Here is a 12430-nt window from a genome sequence, read left to right on the forward strand (position 1 = left end):
AAGCATTTAGTACGCAATTAGGAGACTATCCCTATCCGACCACATGGTGTAAGTTTTGGAGGCGCATGCAATGCAAGTGTGGTGTGGCTGATCATCCCCTGGGGGCTTGGCTAGCTAATGAAGTTTTTTTCCCACCGGGTGGCAGGACCAGCACACAATCAATGACACCAAAAGTCAAAAACCCAAACCTAACTTTCTAGCTAAATATACACAAACGTGTCCTCTCTATTTGTACAAGTGCCCTGTAGCAACAGTAGAAATACCACTAATAATTAATAGCTCTTTATAATTATTAATATTTGCCAAGTTCATCACAGTAATTAAATTGAGCTCTTCTCTGGTTCTGGGTCTTTTTGCTTGCAGCATAGAAGATACAACATATATATACACATATATATATATAGAGAGAGAGAGAGAGAGTTTGCACCCAAAAAATTATTGAACAAAAGGACAAGCTCACATGACCCAAAACCTCATCCTTTCATGGGCCCCTACGTATAAAATTTCTTCTTCTTCTCTCTCTCTCTCTCTCTTCTCTCATTCCAGTAGTCTTTCTTCTGAAGAAGAAAAATGGTAGACGGAATTTGATGTTTGCTTTCTCTCCCGCTCTCTCTCTTGTAACTGCTAAATACTTGTAAGGAAGCTTCAAGGAAGGTAATTAGCTACTCAATTAGTGTTTGGCCAATACATCCATCTCTCTCTCTCTCTCTCTCTCTCTCTCTTCTCTTTCTACATGCTACAGCTTTAGCTATCTTGGTCAACATAAATACCAGGAAGTAGAACCTGACCTTGTTAAGCCGTCCATGGCTAATTTTGTCACGTTTAGGGTTTGAGTTTTCTGTCCTGGTCAAGGAAGGCACCGACCCTTTTATATAGTCTGCTGCTCAGACTGAGACCTCTCTCTCCTCCCTTTTGGGTCTTTAGGGCCTCAGCTAGAGATCTGAGAAGTACTTAAAAGATAACAATTTTCAAAAGGGTATTTGCAGGTGAAGAAAAATGCTTGCAATAATGATTTTTTTTTTTTTTTTTGTATATATTTTCTCATTGATAATTTGATTAGTAATTGGTTTTGTTTGTTTAGTAAACAGGCAGTAGGGTTTGGATTGAGATAAGATCATGATCCACTGTGAATTTATCTGAGAGAGGCTGATCATCAAATTGGAGAGGTTCAAGTCCATCTCATTCAAATTAATTTCAACTCATCATATCATCAGCAATCATGGAGTTTGTGCAACGAGATCAAAAAGGGTATTCAGATAAGGAAGATCAAGATCAAGAAGATCAAGAGGAAGAGGATATAATTTCCAGTAAGTTCTCTTCTTCATCTCATAATTATAATAACAGCAATTATGGGTCATCACCAAAGTACAAAGCCACTTTTGTTCCTCCTCCTCCTCCTCCTCTTCCTCATCATCATCAGTACCAGCAGCGAAAGCCATGGGCTGTTCATAATCATGGGTCTCCAGAAGCCATCAACTTCATGGACCTATCACTAAACCATGAGCAAGCAACAGCTGATGGAGCCAATAACAACAACAATTGGCCTCCAAACTCTGAAAGAGAGCACATGTTTGACAAAGTTGTCACGCCAAGTGATGTGGGAAAACTCAACCGGCTAGTCATTCCTAAGCAACATGCCGAGAGATACTTCCCGCTTGACTCTACAGCCAACGACAAGGGCCTCCTCTTGAACTTCCAAGACCGGACCGGGAAGCCGTGGCGGTTTAGGTACTCCTACTGGAACAGCAGCCAGAGCTATGTGATGACCAAAGGGTGGAGCCGTTTTGTGAAGGAAAAGAAGCTGGATGCCGGTGACGTTGTGTCGTTTGAGCGCGGGGTTGGGGACTCAGGTAAGGACCACTTGTACATTGACTGGAGGCGCCGCCCTCCCCCTCCTCCTCCTCCGCCACATCATCAGCACCATGGACAGTTTGGTAATTGCAATGACAGATGTGGTGGAGGCGGAGGCAGGCTATACTCCCTGCTTCAGCGGCCGCCTCCATCCATGATGTCCATGCCTCTTAGACACCATGACCATTTTCATCCAAGCAACAATGTTCATCATCCGTACCATCATCATCACCACCAGATCATGAACCATCAATATTTGCAGCATCAGATTCATCATCAATTGCAAGTGGAGAGGGATCAAGTGGTTCATCATCATCATCAGTATCCAATGGTGATTGATTCTGTGCCGTTTGTTCAACATGGGAAGATGAGTTCCAGTGGAGCTAGCGCTGGTGCCTCTACCGGTAAGCGGCTTAGGCTATTCGGTGTGAACATGGAGTGTTCTCCAAACGTTGAAGAAGATCGAACAGATGAACATCAATACCAGATATTGCCTTCAACAGCAATACCATATAATCATCTTCCTTCCTCTTCGCTTTCTGCTCCTCTTGAATTAAGGCTGCCCAATACTATTGGTGCCAACCAAATACCACTGCCCAATACAGGTGCAGCAGATCAGTACCTCTCAAAGAAAGGGAAATCTACTTCCTTGTCGTTTTATTTGGATCCCTAGCTAGGCTATCTATATCTAGCTTAGCTAGCAGAGTTAATGATTTGCTGCCAAGGAAAATATATATGAACAGATTATAAATCATGGGTTCACTCTCTTCTCTTCAACTAAGGCTACCCAAATGATGCCCCTATTGCTCACATGGTGTAGCTGCAGTCTGCAGAGGGCCTTTCAAAGAAAGGGAAAATCTACTTTCCTTGTCGTTTTATTTGGAATATATATATATATAAATATATATCCGAAGCTATAGGCTAGCAGAGTTCATTTCTTGTGAATTGGCACAATATATTTTACAAAACGAAGTGAACAAGCATTTTCCTTACAGCATTGTACTAGTAGTCAATTTGCAGTTCGATCGAATTGATTGGAGTACCTGCATTTCCTTTTGCCTTACATCTATATTATTAACTCTAACTTAGCTTGATCATCACTACTCCACATCTAAAACCGGAGGCTGATAATTTTTTCGATGATTATAAAGTCTTCGATCCGCTTCAAAGATTGTACATTTACTTGGTTGTGAAAAAGAACATAAAGAGTACGGTTGAAGTTCAAGTTCGAAAGGCAAAATCTTTCATCAATTTTATTACAAAACAAGATAACTCTTGCTTATACTGTTTCATATATAGCACACTACTGCGGCATATGTTTGATATGAATAATTTAAAAGTTGTTTCTTATGATCTGCCGTATAAAATGTCTCTAGTTTTTTTACTTGCTTGCAGCAGCTGCAGCTCAATTAGGCACACCCTTTACAGGTAAGGTGCAGAAAGCTCAGCGATGTAAAAAGGTATATATATATATATATATATATATATATATATATATGTGTCTATCTGTCTGTGGTCATAGTCCACATTCTTTTAGCTTCATTGAAATTTCTAATAACATTATGGTCAAGTAGTTAATTACCCTACTTTTTACCTTGGTAATTCATATGTTTTTCTCTTTAGCATGCAGCCAGTTTTGACTTTGTCTGTGTACTGCACTAGATTTTAGGTGTAAATTATAACACACCCCTCAGTAATCCCCTTCTCATTCCTAGATTGTGATTCTTAACACTTCTTAATCATATATTATATATTAGTTGTGATAATATGAATGAACAAAGAAAAACTAAGGCAGCTCGTGCTTTATGAATTTGTACTATATATAGACTTTTTTGATTAACATAGAAAGAAATTGACAATGCATGCACTTTTGAATTTGTCAAATCAACTACTAATTGATTACATCTCCTGCACTTTCACATGTTAATTAGCAGCTGTCATTTACTGATGATTAAAAAACTTGCTGTATCTTTTCGTTTCATAGAACCATAGAGATGTACTTTGTTTTATAAGCATGAATTAATGTAGGAAAAGAATAGTTGATGTGTAAAAACTGCCACAGGATCAAACTATTAAGTAAATGTAAATGCATGGGAAGTCGCAGACATGGGCTTAACCAAGTTGGCTAGAGCGGATGTGCTCTCACTCTGTACCCAAGTCCGAATCCCCCTCCTTGTAGTTTAGATTAGATTAAAATAGATTATCGCTTGTATAAAAAATAAAAGGCATGGGAAGGGTAAATATAAACTTCTATATACTGTGAAAGAGTACTAATACTGTCAGTCAGGATCCTGTAATCAATAGAATTACTTTTTATCAGTAACCACAAATAGTACTGCTCTTTAACAATGATTTTCCTGGAAATGAGTTCTTAATCAAATGTTCAATACTATACTGGTTAACAGGAAATTGAAACATTAACCAAGGGATGATAGCATGTGGTAGCTCAATGTTTGACATAAATTAACGTGCCTTCACTTGCAAGCTTGCAACCCAGCAAATTAATCTTAATTGTCATAAAATAATAGAATTCTTTACTTTTTATTTTTCAGATTTCAATTTGGTTTTGATGAAGATCAATCCTAGTGTAACTTTAACAATATTCTTGTGTATGACGCCACAAAATAACCTAATACTCTTACAATTGAAACGACTGAGTTTGATTATATCTTCACAGCTGCAGTGATCAGAAGAAATTTATTTACATATTCTTCCAATCTAATATGTGCATGCAGTTTTTAATCTTACTGAACTTCAATCTTCAACATGGATTAGCGTTGCTGGGTTACTCATGATCCATCACTTAATGGGATTAACCAGTCAAACAACATGATTATCAAAACCCTAATTTTGTTTTTGTTGAAGAAGGAAAAGCATGAAGAGATTCAACTGGAAATCAAGTCAAGCAATGAGTTTAAATTTAGAAGTACAAAAATCTTCATCTAGGGAGACATATGTAAAGGGAAAGCATATATATAGCATGGTAAATTTATTAAAATGCGATCATCATCATCAATTGGTAAACAAGTATAGCAATGGCCTGCAGGGAGTGCCCATCCTATGGCCTATAACCTAGGCTTAGGAAGCACAATGGATGATGATGAACATGTCACATGGCTAAGGTAGAAAGACAAACTCTGGTGTATATATACATATGCACAAGCACAATTCTCCATACTTATCTATATCGACTATTGATTGTCGTATGGGTTTATTCTAGACAATTGTCGCGCATTTGCCTAAATTATATTCATCTATCTCGGGACGTATGCAAAATAATATTTTTTTAATTAGACAAAAATTGCATGGACCACATAGGGTCTAACCAGCTTTCTCTTTTAAGATTGTTTACTAAGATCAAAATGTAATTATGTAAGGTGAGAAGAGAGGGTTGTGATCAGATTTATGTAGCACTATAAACCCTAAACGGCACCGTTTTGGAAAAAGGAAATAGGAAAACAGGTCAACAAGGGCTATGGGCCTAAAGACTTGGACTTAACCGCAAACACAAAATAGACATCATCAAAAGCCCAAACTTGGTAACAGAAGAAGAAGAAGAAGTGTTCCGAGTGAGAGAGAGACAGAGCAAAAGGGGCGGAAAGCCAGAGCGCGCCATGGAATACAGATGTGTAGAGTGCGGGGGTCGCATGACGACTCTGTTCGTCCAATACTCACCTGGCAACATTCGGCTGATGAAATGCGTAAATTTTCCTTCTTTTTTCTGTTTTAATTTTTTTTTCTTCCAGTTTTGCTGCTGCTACAAAATTTAGTTTGAATTTTCTTTTGATAGGGAAACTGCAAGGCAGTTGCAGATGAGTACATCGAATGCGAACCCATAGTAAGCTTATATCTGAATCTCTTCATTTTTCTTCTTTAAAATTCAACAAAATTTAAACTTTTTTTTTGCTGTTGTTGTTGGCACTGCCAGATTATTCTAATTGATCTAATTCTGCACAAGACCAAAGCTTATACACATTTACTCTATAATGTGGTAGACCCACAAGCTCCTTCTTTTCAGGTATTGAAAAAATGCTTCCTTACTCATTATCTAAAACTCTAGACAGCTTTTTGTTTATGGGTTTTATGCTTTGCCTTCAAAACTTCAATCCCAAGAGTTGGTAATTTGTTTTCTTGACACGCTTTGCAGGGTTTATTGTGGAAGTCTACTTTTGGGTTTCTTCTATTGGATGCTTGTATCCATATCAGGATTATGTTTTTTGGAAATTTATTTCAATTCATTCTTAGAAAATATACATGTACCATTTGGGTGCCTTAACATTTCTCAAGATAGGAGTCTCTTTCTGGAAAGAAGTAAGGAAGAGTGGGGCTTGTCCATGAGCTTCGCGTCATTACTTTGGAGATTTCAAAAGGTTGGTGGAAGGTTTATTGGATTTCATGGGTTTCAGGCATCTAACACGATCTGTGATAAGTTGTAACGGATGGGTTGAAAATGTTTCCATTTCAGTTTATTAGTCAGTAAAAACAAATTTGTTCCCATTTCAGATGCTGATGGACGTTGTCTTTGGAAATATCATGTTTCTTTCTACCTTTTTGCTCTCTATGAGGGTTCTTTTCAGTACATTCCCTAGACCACTCAGGTAACATTTCTTATGGATACTTCTCACGATGGCAGTATATATTCCATAAAATTTTCATTGAGACATCCCTTTATAACCACTTACTGAGAAATCATGCCTGTTTGATCAGCCGATAGAATGGGATAACGGAAGCGGTGAATTGTTCTAGAATCTTTAATTTGCGACTGCTGTAAAATTTTGGTGGGTATTCAAGAATATGCTGACATAAAGAACGAGTAGGAATTTGGTCAGGCATAAGTTCATATGGTTCGAGACCACAATTTGGAGTTTAGGGAAGAATATAGAATACATAAGGAAAAAGACAATTTATGATCACCCATGAGTCATGGCATAAATGATTAATAAGAGGATTCTTTTAGCCGACCTTTAGTAGTGTTATAAGGTTTTGTTTCAAATCAATACATGCATACATACTTATATGCATATATTCACACAGAAACATGCAGGTGTTATATTGTTTGTTCTGGCACAGGTATAAAGACCTTTTGCTTGCAATATTTATTTCAAGTTACTTCAAGATGTTTCTTATTGCAATGATGGTATGGTTTGCAAATAAAAAAGTTTATTTCCTTATCTCATCTTTTTACTCTACTGAAGAATACTAGGTTAGGTTCAAAGCGTATCTAATTTAAGCAGGTGTTCTACAGGTCTGGGAATGCCCTTCTGTGATTTTCATCATTGATTTATTTGTTTTATCATCGAACACTGTGGCACTCAAAGGTCAGATAATAAAGTATTTACAGTTCTTGACATCCTTTTACAGTTTGCAATATCAATGCATATGTCATTAATTAAGAATGGTATGTGTGTCAACTTTTACCAATGAAATATCAAGTCAACTTGTTATAGCAAGGTGCTTTCTGCTAGAGGCATATAACTGATTACTTTAGTTTTGAGGAACACTCATGGTTTCATGATGTAAATAGATGCTCAGCCTTGATTTGATGTGGAGGTTTGCATTAGAAAATGTTAGCTTTCTTTAGTATTTCTTAAATCTTATTGTGTGGGAGATTCTTTAACTATGGATGGCTGACTGCAGCTGAATATCCTTTGTTCTTCTTCTTTGTTTGAAACAGTGATAACTCAGTCAGCTATGAGTAGATGTATAGCAGCCTGCTTCAGTGCTCATGTGGTAAAGTTTTTGGTCACACAAAGGTGCTGGAGTTGGGAACTTTGAAATCGTAGATCATTGTTGTTTTAAATCTCTCTCTCTCTCTCTCTCTCTCTGTATTGAAAGGTTTATTCAAATTTATTGTTTTTTTAATAAATAGATCAACATTTCCTCCAAAGGCAGTGTTGGTGTGAGTATGACTGCTGTAAAATGCGATGGTGTAAATGTGCAAGATGTATGTCCCTCCCTGTTATGAAATAGAATTGTGCATAAATCAGTACTCTTGTTATTTTTCCTCTTCAATTGCTCCCTAACCAAAGGAAAGAGGAGAAAACGTTTTTTTTTTCCTTTCTTAAGACTGAGCAATGGCATGTAAACATTGAAAAGAGAATATAATACACAAAATTCCATTCAACACTGAAAGGTTCTTAATAAACAATATTGATTGACAACGATACAGTACACAAGGGCCGCAGGAATGCTGCACAGGACCGCAGCATTTGATATAGGCCAATTGCAAAAACAAAATCAACAACATTTACAAGGATACCAATCATAATAATACAGTTTTACAATGATTGTAGGGGTTGGTTGTTTCTGCTTGAAGGTGATAGGTTTTAAACCAATCAAAATCATGCAGTTTTACAATGATTGTAATTACTACTCCACTTAGGAAGGAATCTCAAACTTCCATACCAATAACCATAACGTCACATTAGCGTATGGTCACTGTATTATATATTGAGACTCCAGCAGCCATGTAGAAGCAGATCCTGTATGATGCCACTTCCGGAACAATAGAGTGCGGAACGAAAGCCTGAGTATAAGGCTAGAGCTAGAACTTGGGAACGAAAGCCTGAGAATAAGGCTACAGCTGGAACGAAAGCCTGAGAATAAGGCTACAGCTGGAACGAAAGCCTGAGAATAAGGCTAGAGCAAGAACTTGGGAACGAAAGCCTGAGAATAAGGCTAGAGCAAGAACTTGGGAATGAAAGCCTGAGAATAAGGCTAGAGCAAGAACTTGGGAACGAAAGCCTGAGAATAAGACTAGAGCAAGAACTTGGGAACGAAAGCCTGAGAATAAGGCTAGAGCTAGAACTTGGAATCGAAATGTTATGCCATGCCCCATTGGGGACTTGCTTAATGGTTTTAAGGAGATGTTTCCAATAACATCAAAGAAATCTAATTTGTTTTGAAGATAAGGGTGATGTGCTACCCTTCCAAGACCTCTTCTGGTTTACTGATGCTCCCCTATAACTAAAATGTTGCACTATCTATGTTGCAGCAGCTAATGCAGAATAAAACTTCTACCCATCCATGGAGTAATTCAATGTTCCTTTCACTTCTTACTCCACTATCGCTATCATAGACTCCTCCCATGGCTCCGGTAGATTAGAGTCACTGAAAGTAGTGTATGTTGTTTCTTCACAGGATAATAATCCGGGTCACCAATGAAATTATTTAAGAACTGTGGAAAAAGAATCGTAAACTCCAGATTATCCGGAGACTGCGACTCACCACTGCATGTCAATATAGTTATTGGCATGCATAACATCTCCCAGTTCTGTGTTCCTTGGCGACAGCAGTGTATAATCCTGTGGCCGAAATGGATGAAGGAATGCCCAGATTTTCTTCTGGCTGAAGGTAAGCCTGGATTAAGAAACATCACAAGCAAGCGTTAAGATTGGATGTACTTCTTGTGATCCATATTGAGAAGTTCATATAAAAATATTAAATAAAATTGAAAGAGCATGCTCATTCTCACCTCTGAACTAACTGATTCATTGTGATCATTGGTTGAAATTTTATAAACCTGGGTTAAGAATCACAACAAGCAATCACTAAGTTTGGATGCAATTCTTGTGCTCCATATTAAAAAAGTTCATATGAGAAAAAAATAATTCGAAGAGCATGCTCATTCTCACCTCTGAAAACCTTTCATCAGTAGCCCCATTTTGAACACTATAAGCGGTGTTGCTAACCGGTTCATAGTGATAATTAGTTGAAATGTTATTCCCAGTTGGAGATAGCTGCTTACTGCAGTCATCATTATAGAGACTGGGAACATTTCCCTGCTTGGTGCATAATGCTGACGGCAGTGTGGAGGAGCAGTAATTTTGTGGCTGAGATGGGGGTGGTGGCTGATGTGGGTGAGGTGCGGGTGGTGGCTGATGCGGGTGAGGTGGGTTCCCAGTTGGAGATAGTTGCTTACTGCAGTCATCATTATAGAGACTGGGAACATTTCCCTGTTTGGTGCATAATGCTGACGGCAGTGTGGAGGAGCAGTAATTTTGTGGCTGAGATGGGAGTGGTGGCTGATGTGACTGAGGTGCGGGTGGTGGCTGATGTGGGTGAGGTGCGGGTGGTGGCTGATGCGGGTGAGATGGGTGTGGTGGCTGATGTGGCTGATCAGCCCAGAACGGCTGCATTAAGAAACACAGACAAGCAAGCGTTAAGTTTTCAAGTGCATATTGTGCTGATACATGAAAAGTCCATAAATTTACACATTTATGTACTCTTTATGCTTAGTTTTTGTAGGAGAATTTGATTTAAAAGGGACTTATTACTTTATTTTCTCAATTTTCAGCTTTCCAGAGCAAGTAATTGGTTTTCAACAGAAATACGACTTTTTGGTGGAGTTTTTGTACAAGACCAGTTGGAGATGAAAGCTAATATCTTGAAGATGATTGTGGAATTTTTCTAGAATTTTCAGAGCAGCCAATGAGAGCATTCTTTGAAGTTAAGTCAGCATAAGCTGCAATCCTGTCAAAACTGTGCTGCTGTGGAAGAATGATTATTTCAAGACTTTCCTGATTTTTGCTCAAGGCGTGCAATATATGGTTGGAAAGATAAGACAAAGACCTACAATTTACATATTTTTCCCAAATTTGCTTGGAGGAGGAACAACCCCAAACGTGTGTACAAAGTAACTGACGTGTTATCCCAGTCAAAGTAGGAAGAAGAGTCGATTACTTACCCATTTTGGATTTATGTTTTAATTAGGTTTTTCTATATTTTTGGGCTGCTGTAAAATCCCAGCTAGGGTAGTAATAGACGTGGTGTTTTATTTAAGCATGAGAAACAACTCCTTTGGGGGATTACACAAAGACTTGGAGAGATTGGAGACGTCGGAAGAGTACCATAATTGGCTAAGTTTTATTTTTCCTTCCTTGTGTTTTTGCTTATGCCGAATTCTATGATTATGCGTAACTAATTTTCTGTTGCTAGGGCATGATGTAGCCCTAGTATGATAATCTAGTTTTCTTATTTTACATATCTATCTATTGATTGCTGTTTGATGTTGGATACTGTGCTTAATAATCTGGTTGATTATCTTGATGCTTGATCACCATCTAGACTTTTAATTGAGTTAATCAAATGCAAATTAGAGTACATACCATACTTAATTTGAGGCTTGCTTCTTGTGATTAGGATTTGTAATTCGTCTAGGGTAAATATCATACTCCTAGGGATTACACGCTTGTTGGAGGTTTTCACTGATCTTAATGAGTTTCTATGTGTTCATATTTGATCTAAATAACATAGGCGAATTGCATGTAGGAATATACGAGTTAGCCTAAATACCACGGGTAATTCATGAAAAAGGAAAACTAAGCAGCGACATCAACTGGTTAATTAATAGGTGGTGTTGGAAATTAGATTAATTATAATATTAATTAAATATTATAATATTTAAATTTATGGTTGAGTGAAAAAATACAAGAGTCAGTTTTGCTCGAACAATTGCATTGTTTTAAATGCAATTGATATTATTTGTTAGCATTCAAAAGCAACTGCTTTGTTGAATGCAGATATCAAATATAGAAGCATCTTTTGCTATTAAAAGTTGCGTTTATTGGTGGATACCTGATGGGTTCTATATAAACCCATTACCTTCTTTACAAATAAGGAGTTTTTCCCCACTCATGCTATGTTAGAGTATCAATCTTCAAGTTTCCTTCCTAAGTGTCTTGAGAGTATAAATATATAATTGGTTTGCCATAGTCTTAAATTGAAGTGCTTCAATTTAAGATTATCGATTGTTGACGCCAAAAGAACTGCGAGCACAAGGGCAGGAGCGAAATTTGTCTTTAGGACATTGCAATTCTTGCAAGCCTCAATCGCTAAAGTTGTCAGTATTTCTACACATTTGTGTTTGTTGATTTACATTAATTTCATGTGAATTTGTTGTATATTTGATGGTTACAATTTTGTTGAGAATTATTATAATCTAAATTCATATTTTATATTGTTCTGTCAACGGGTAGTTGAATAAGAGGCTAGATCAGATTACTAGTGGTGAATTCATTGTTCTAGTGCTTTTATCAATTTGAATTTCTCATCTATGTGTTTTGTGACTTTCTACTTGTTTTGTCTTTTAATTTCGTTGTTAATTAAATCATTCTTTCAAAACCCCCTTTTATATTTATGTGAGTATGCTACGTGTTTAATTTCTTGTTTATATAATTAGTTAAAAGTATTTTGTTAAGTAAATTAGGTTAGACTAATTGGAAGTTGAACTCAATTCTCGTGGGAATGACCTTGTATTTGTCATACTATATTACGATTGACCTTGTGCACTTGCGAGTATAATTTGTGTTTAGACTAATCTTTATACTCTCCATTTTTCAGTTGTCTAAAATTCACAACAATACGGCAAGTTCATATAAACAAAAATGTTCAAAAGTTCACCTCTTTCAACAGATCATCAAAATCAGGCCACAAGATGCCATCAGGTGAACCAACATCTGTATTTACTCCAAGATCAGCACAGGACGGCTGCAATAAGAAACACAGACAAGCAAGCGTTAAGTTTTGAAGTGCTTCTTGTGCTGATACAGCAAGTTCATATGAACAAAAATGTTCAAAA

At 37.2% G+C, this 12430-nt stretch overlaps 3 protein-coding genes across 12 annotated transcripts in view; 2 read left to right on the forward strand and 1 right to left on the reverse strand.

The window, feature by feature from the left end:
- The first annotated feature begins 382 nt into the window (after window positions 1-382).
- LOC110764007 (B3 domain-containing transcription factor NGA1-like) lies at window positions 383-2843 on the forward strand. 5 transcript variants are annotated; one of them, XM_021966903.2, is made up of 3 exons: window positions 383-654; window positions 827-986; window positions 1082-2843. In XM_021966903.2, the coding sequence occupies exon 3, from the start codon at window positions 1220-1222 to the stop codon at window positions 2522-2524; it is 1305 nt and encodes a 434-aa protein (XP_021822595.1). In that variant the 5' UTR covers window positions 383-654; window positions 827-986; window positions 1082-1219; the 3' UTR covers window positions 2525-2843. The 5 variants fall into 5 exon arrangements, with proteins under 5 accessions (XP_021822595.1, XP_088103872.1, XP_088103874.1 ...); XM_088247746.1 differs by having other exon boundaries at window positions 383-986; XM_088247748.1 differs by having other exon boundaries at window positions 383-986; window positions 1089-2843.
- Window positions 2844-5389: 2546 nt separating this feature from the next.
- LOC110764037 (protein ARV 2-like) lies at window positions 5390-7840 on the forward strand. Of its 2 annotated transcripts, none has more exons than XM_088248080.1 (9): window positions 5390-5552; window positions 5642-5689; window positions 5780-5869; window positions 5999-6044; window positions 6139-6221; window positions 6355-6449; window positions 6886-6988; window positions 7097-7169; window positions 7526-7840. In XM_088248080.1, the coding sequence occupies exons 1-9, from the start codon at window positions 5466-5468 to the stop codon at window positions 7624-7626; spliced, it is 726 nt and encodes a 241-aa protein (XP_088104206.1). In that variant the 5' UTR covers window positions 5390-5465; the 3' UTR covers window positions 7627-7840. The 2 variants fall into 2 exon arrangements, with proteins under 2 accessions (XP_088104206.1, XP_021822634.1); XM_021966942.2 differs by having other exon boundaries at window positions 5393-5552; window positions 6922-6988.
- Window positions 7841-7949: 109 nt separating this feature from the next.
- Window positions 7950-12430, reverse strand: part of LOC110746340 (uncharacterized) — a 31459-nt gene continuing 26978 nt past the window's right edge. The window contains exons 5-9 of one of the 5 annotated variants that reach the window (XR_015833953.1): window positions 12253-12339; window positions 9486-9983; window positions 9326-9373; window positions 8448-9210; window positions 7953-8416 (exon numbers count right to left, since the gene is read on the reverse strand). Coding sequence is in view for 4 of the 5 variants with exons in the window: in XM_088249329.1 (XP_088105455.1) it covers window positions 9097-9210; window positions 9326-9373; window positions 9486-9983; window positions 12253-12339 (747 nt within the window). In the remaining variant the exon portion in view is untranslated. Of the gene's footprint in view, window positions 9211-9325; window positions 9374-9485; window positions 9984-12252; window positions 12340-12430 lie in introns of all 5 variants that reach the window. The other 4 variants (XM_088249329.1, XM_088249328.1, XM_088249326.1 and 1 more) reach the window with 4 other exon arrangements.

This window comes from Prunus avium, chromosome 2, assembly GCF_965620075.1.
Source record: "Prunus avium chromosome 2, drPruAviu1.hap1.1, whole genome shotgun sequence".
Classification (NCBI taxonomy): domain Eukaryota; kingdom Viridiplantae; phylum Streptophyta; class Magnoliopsida; order Rosales; family Rosaceae; genus Prunus; species Prunus avium.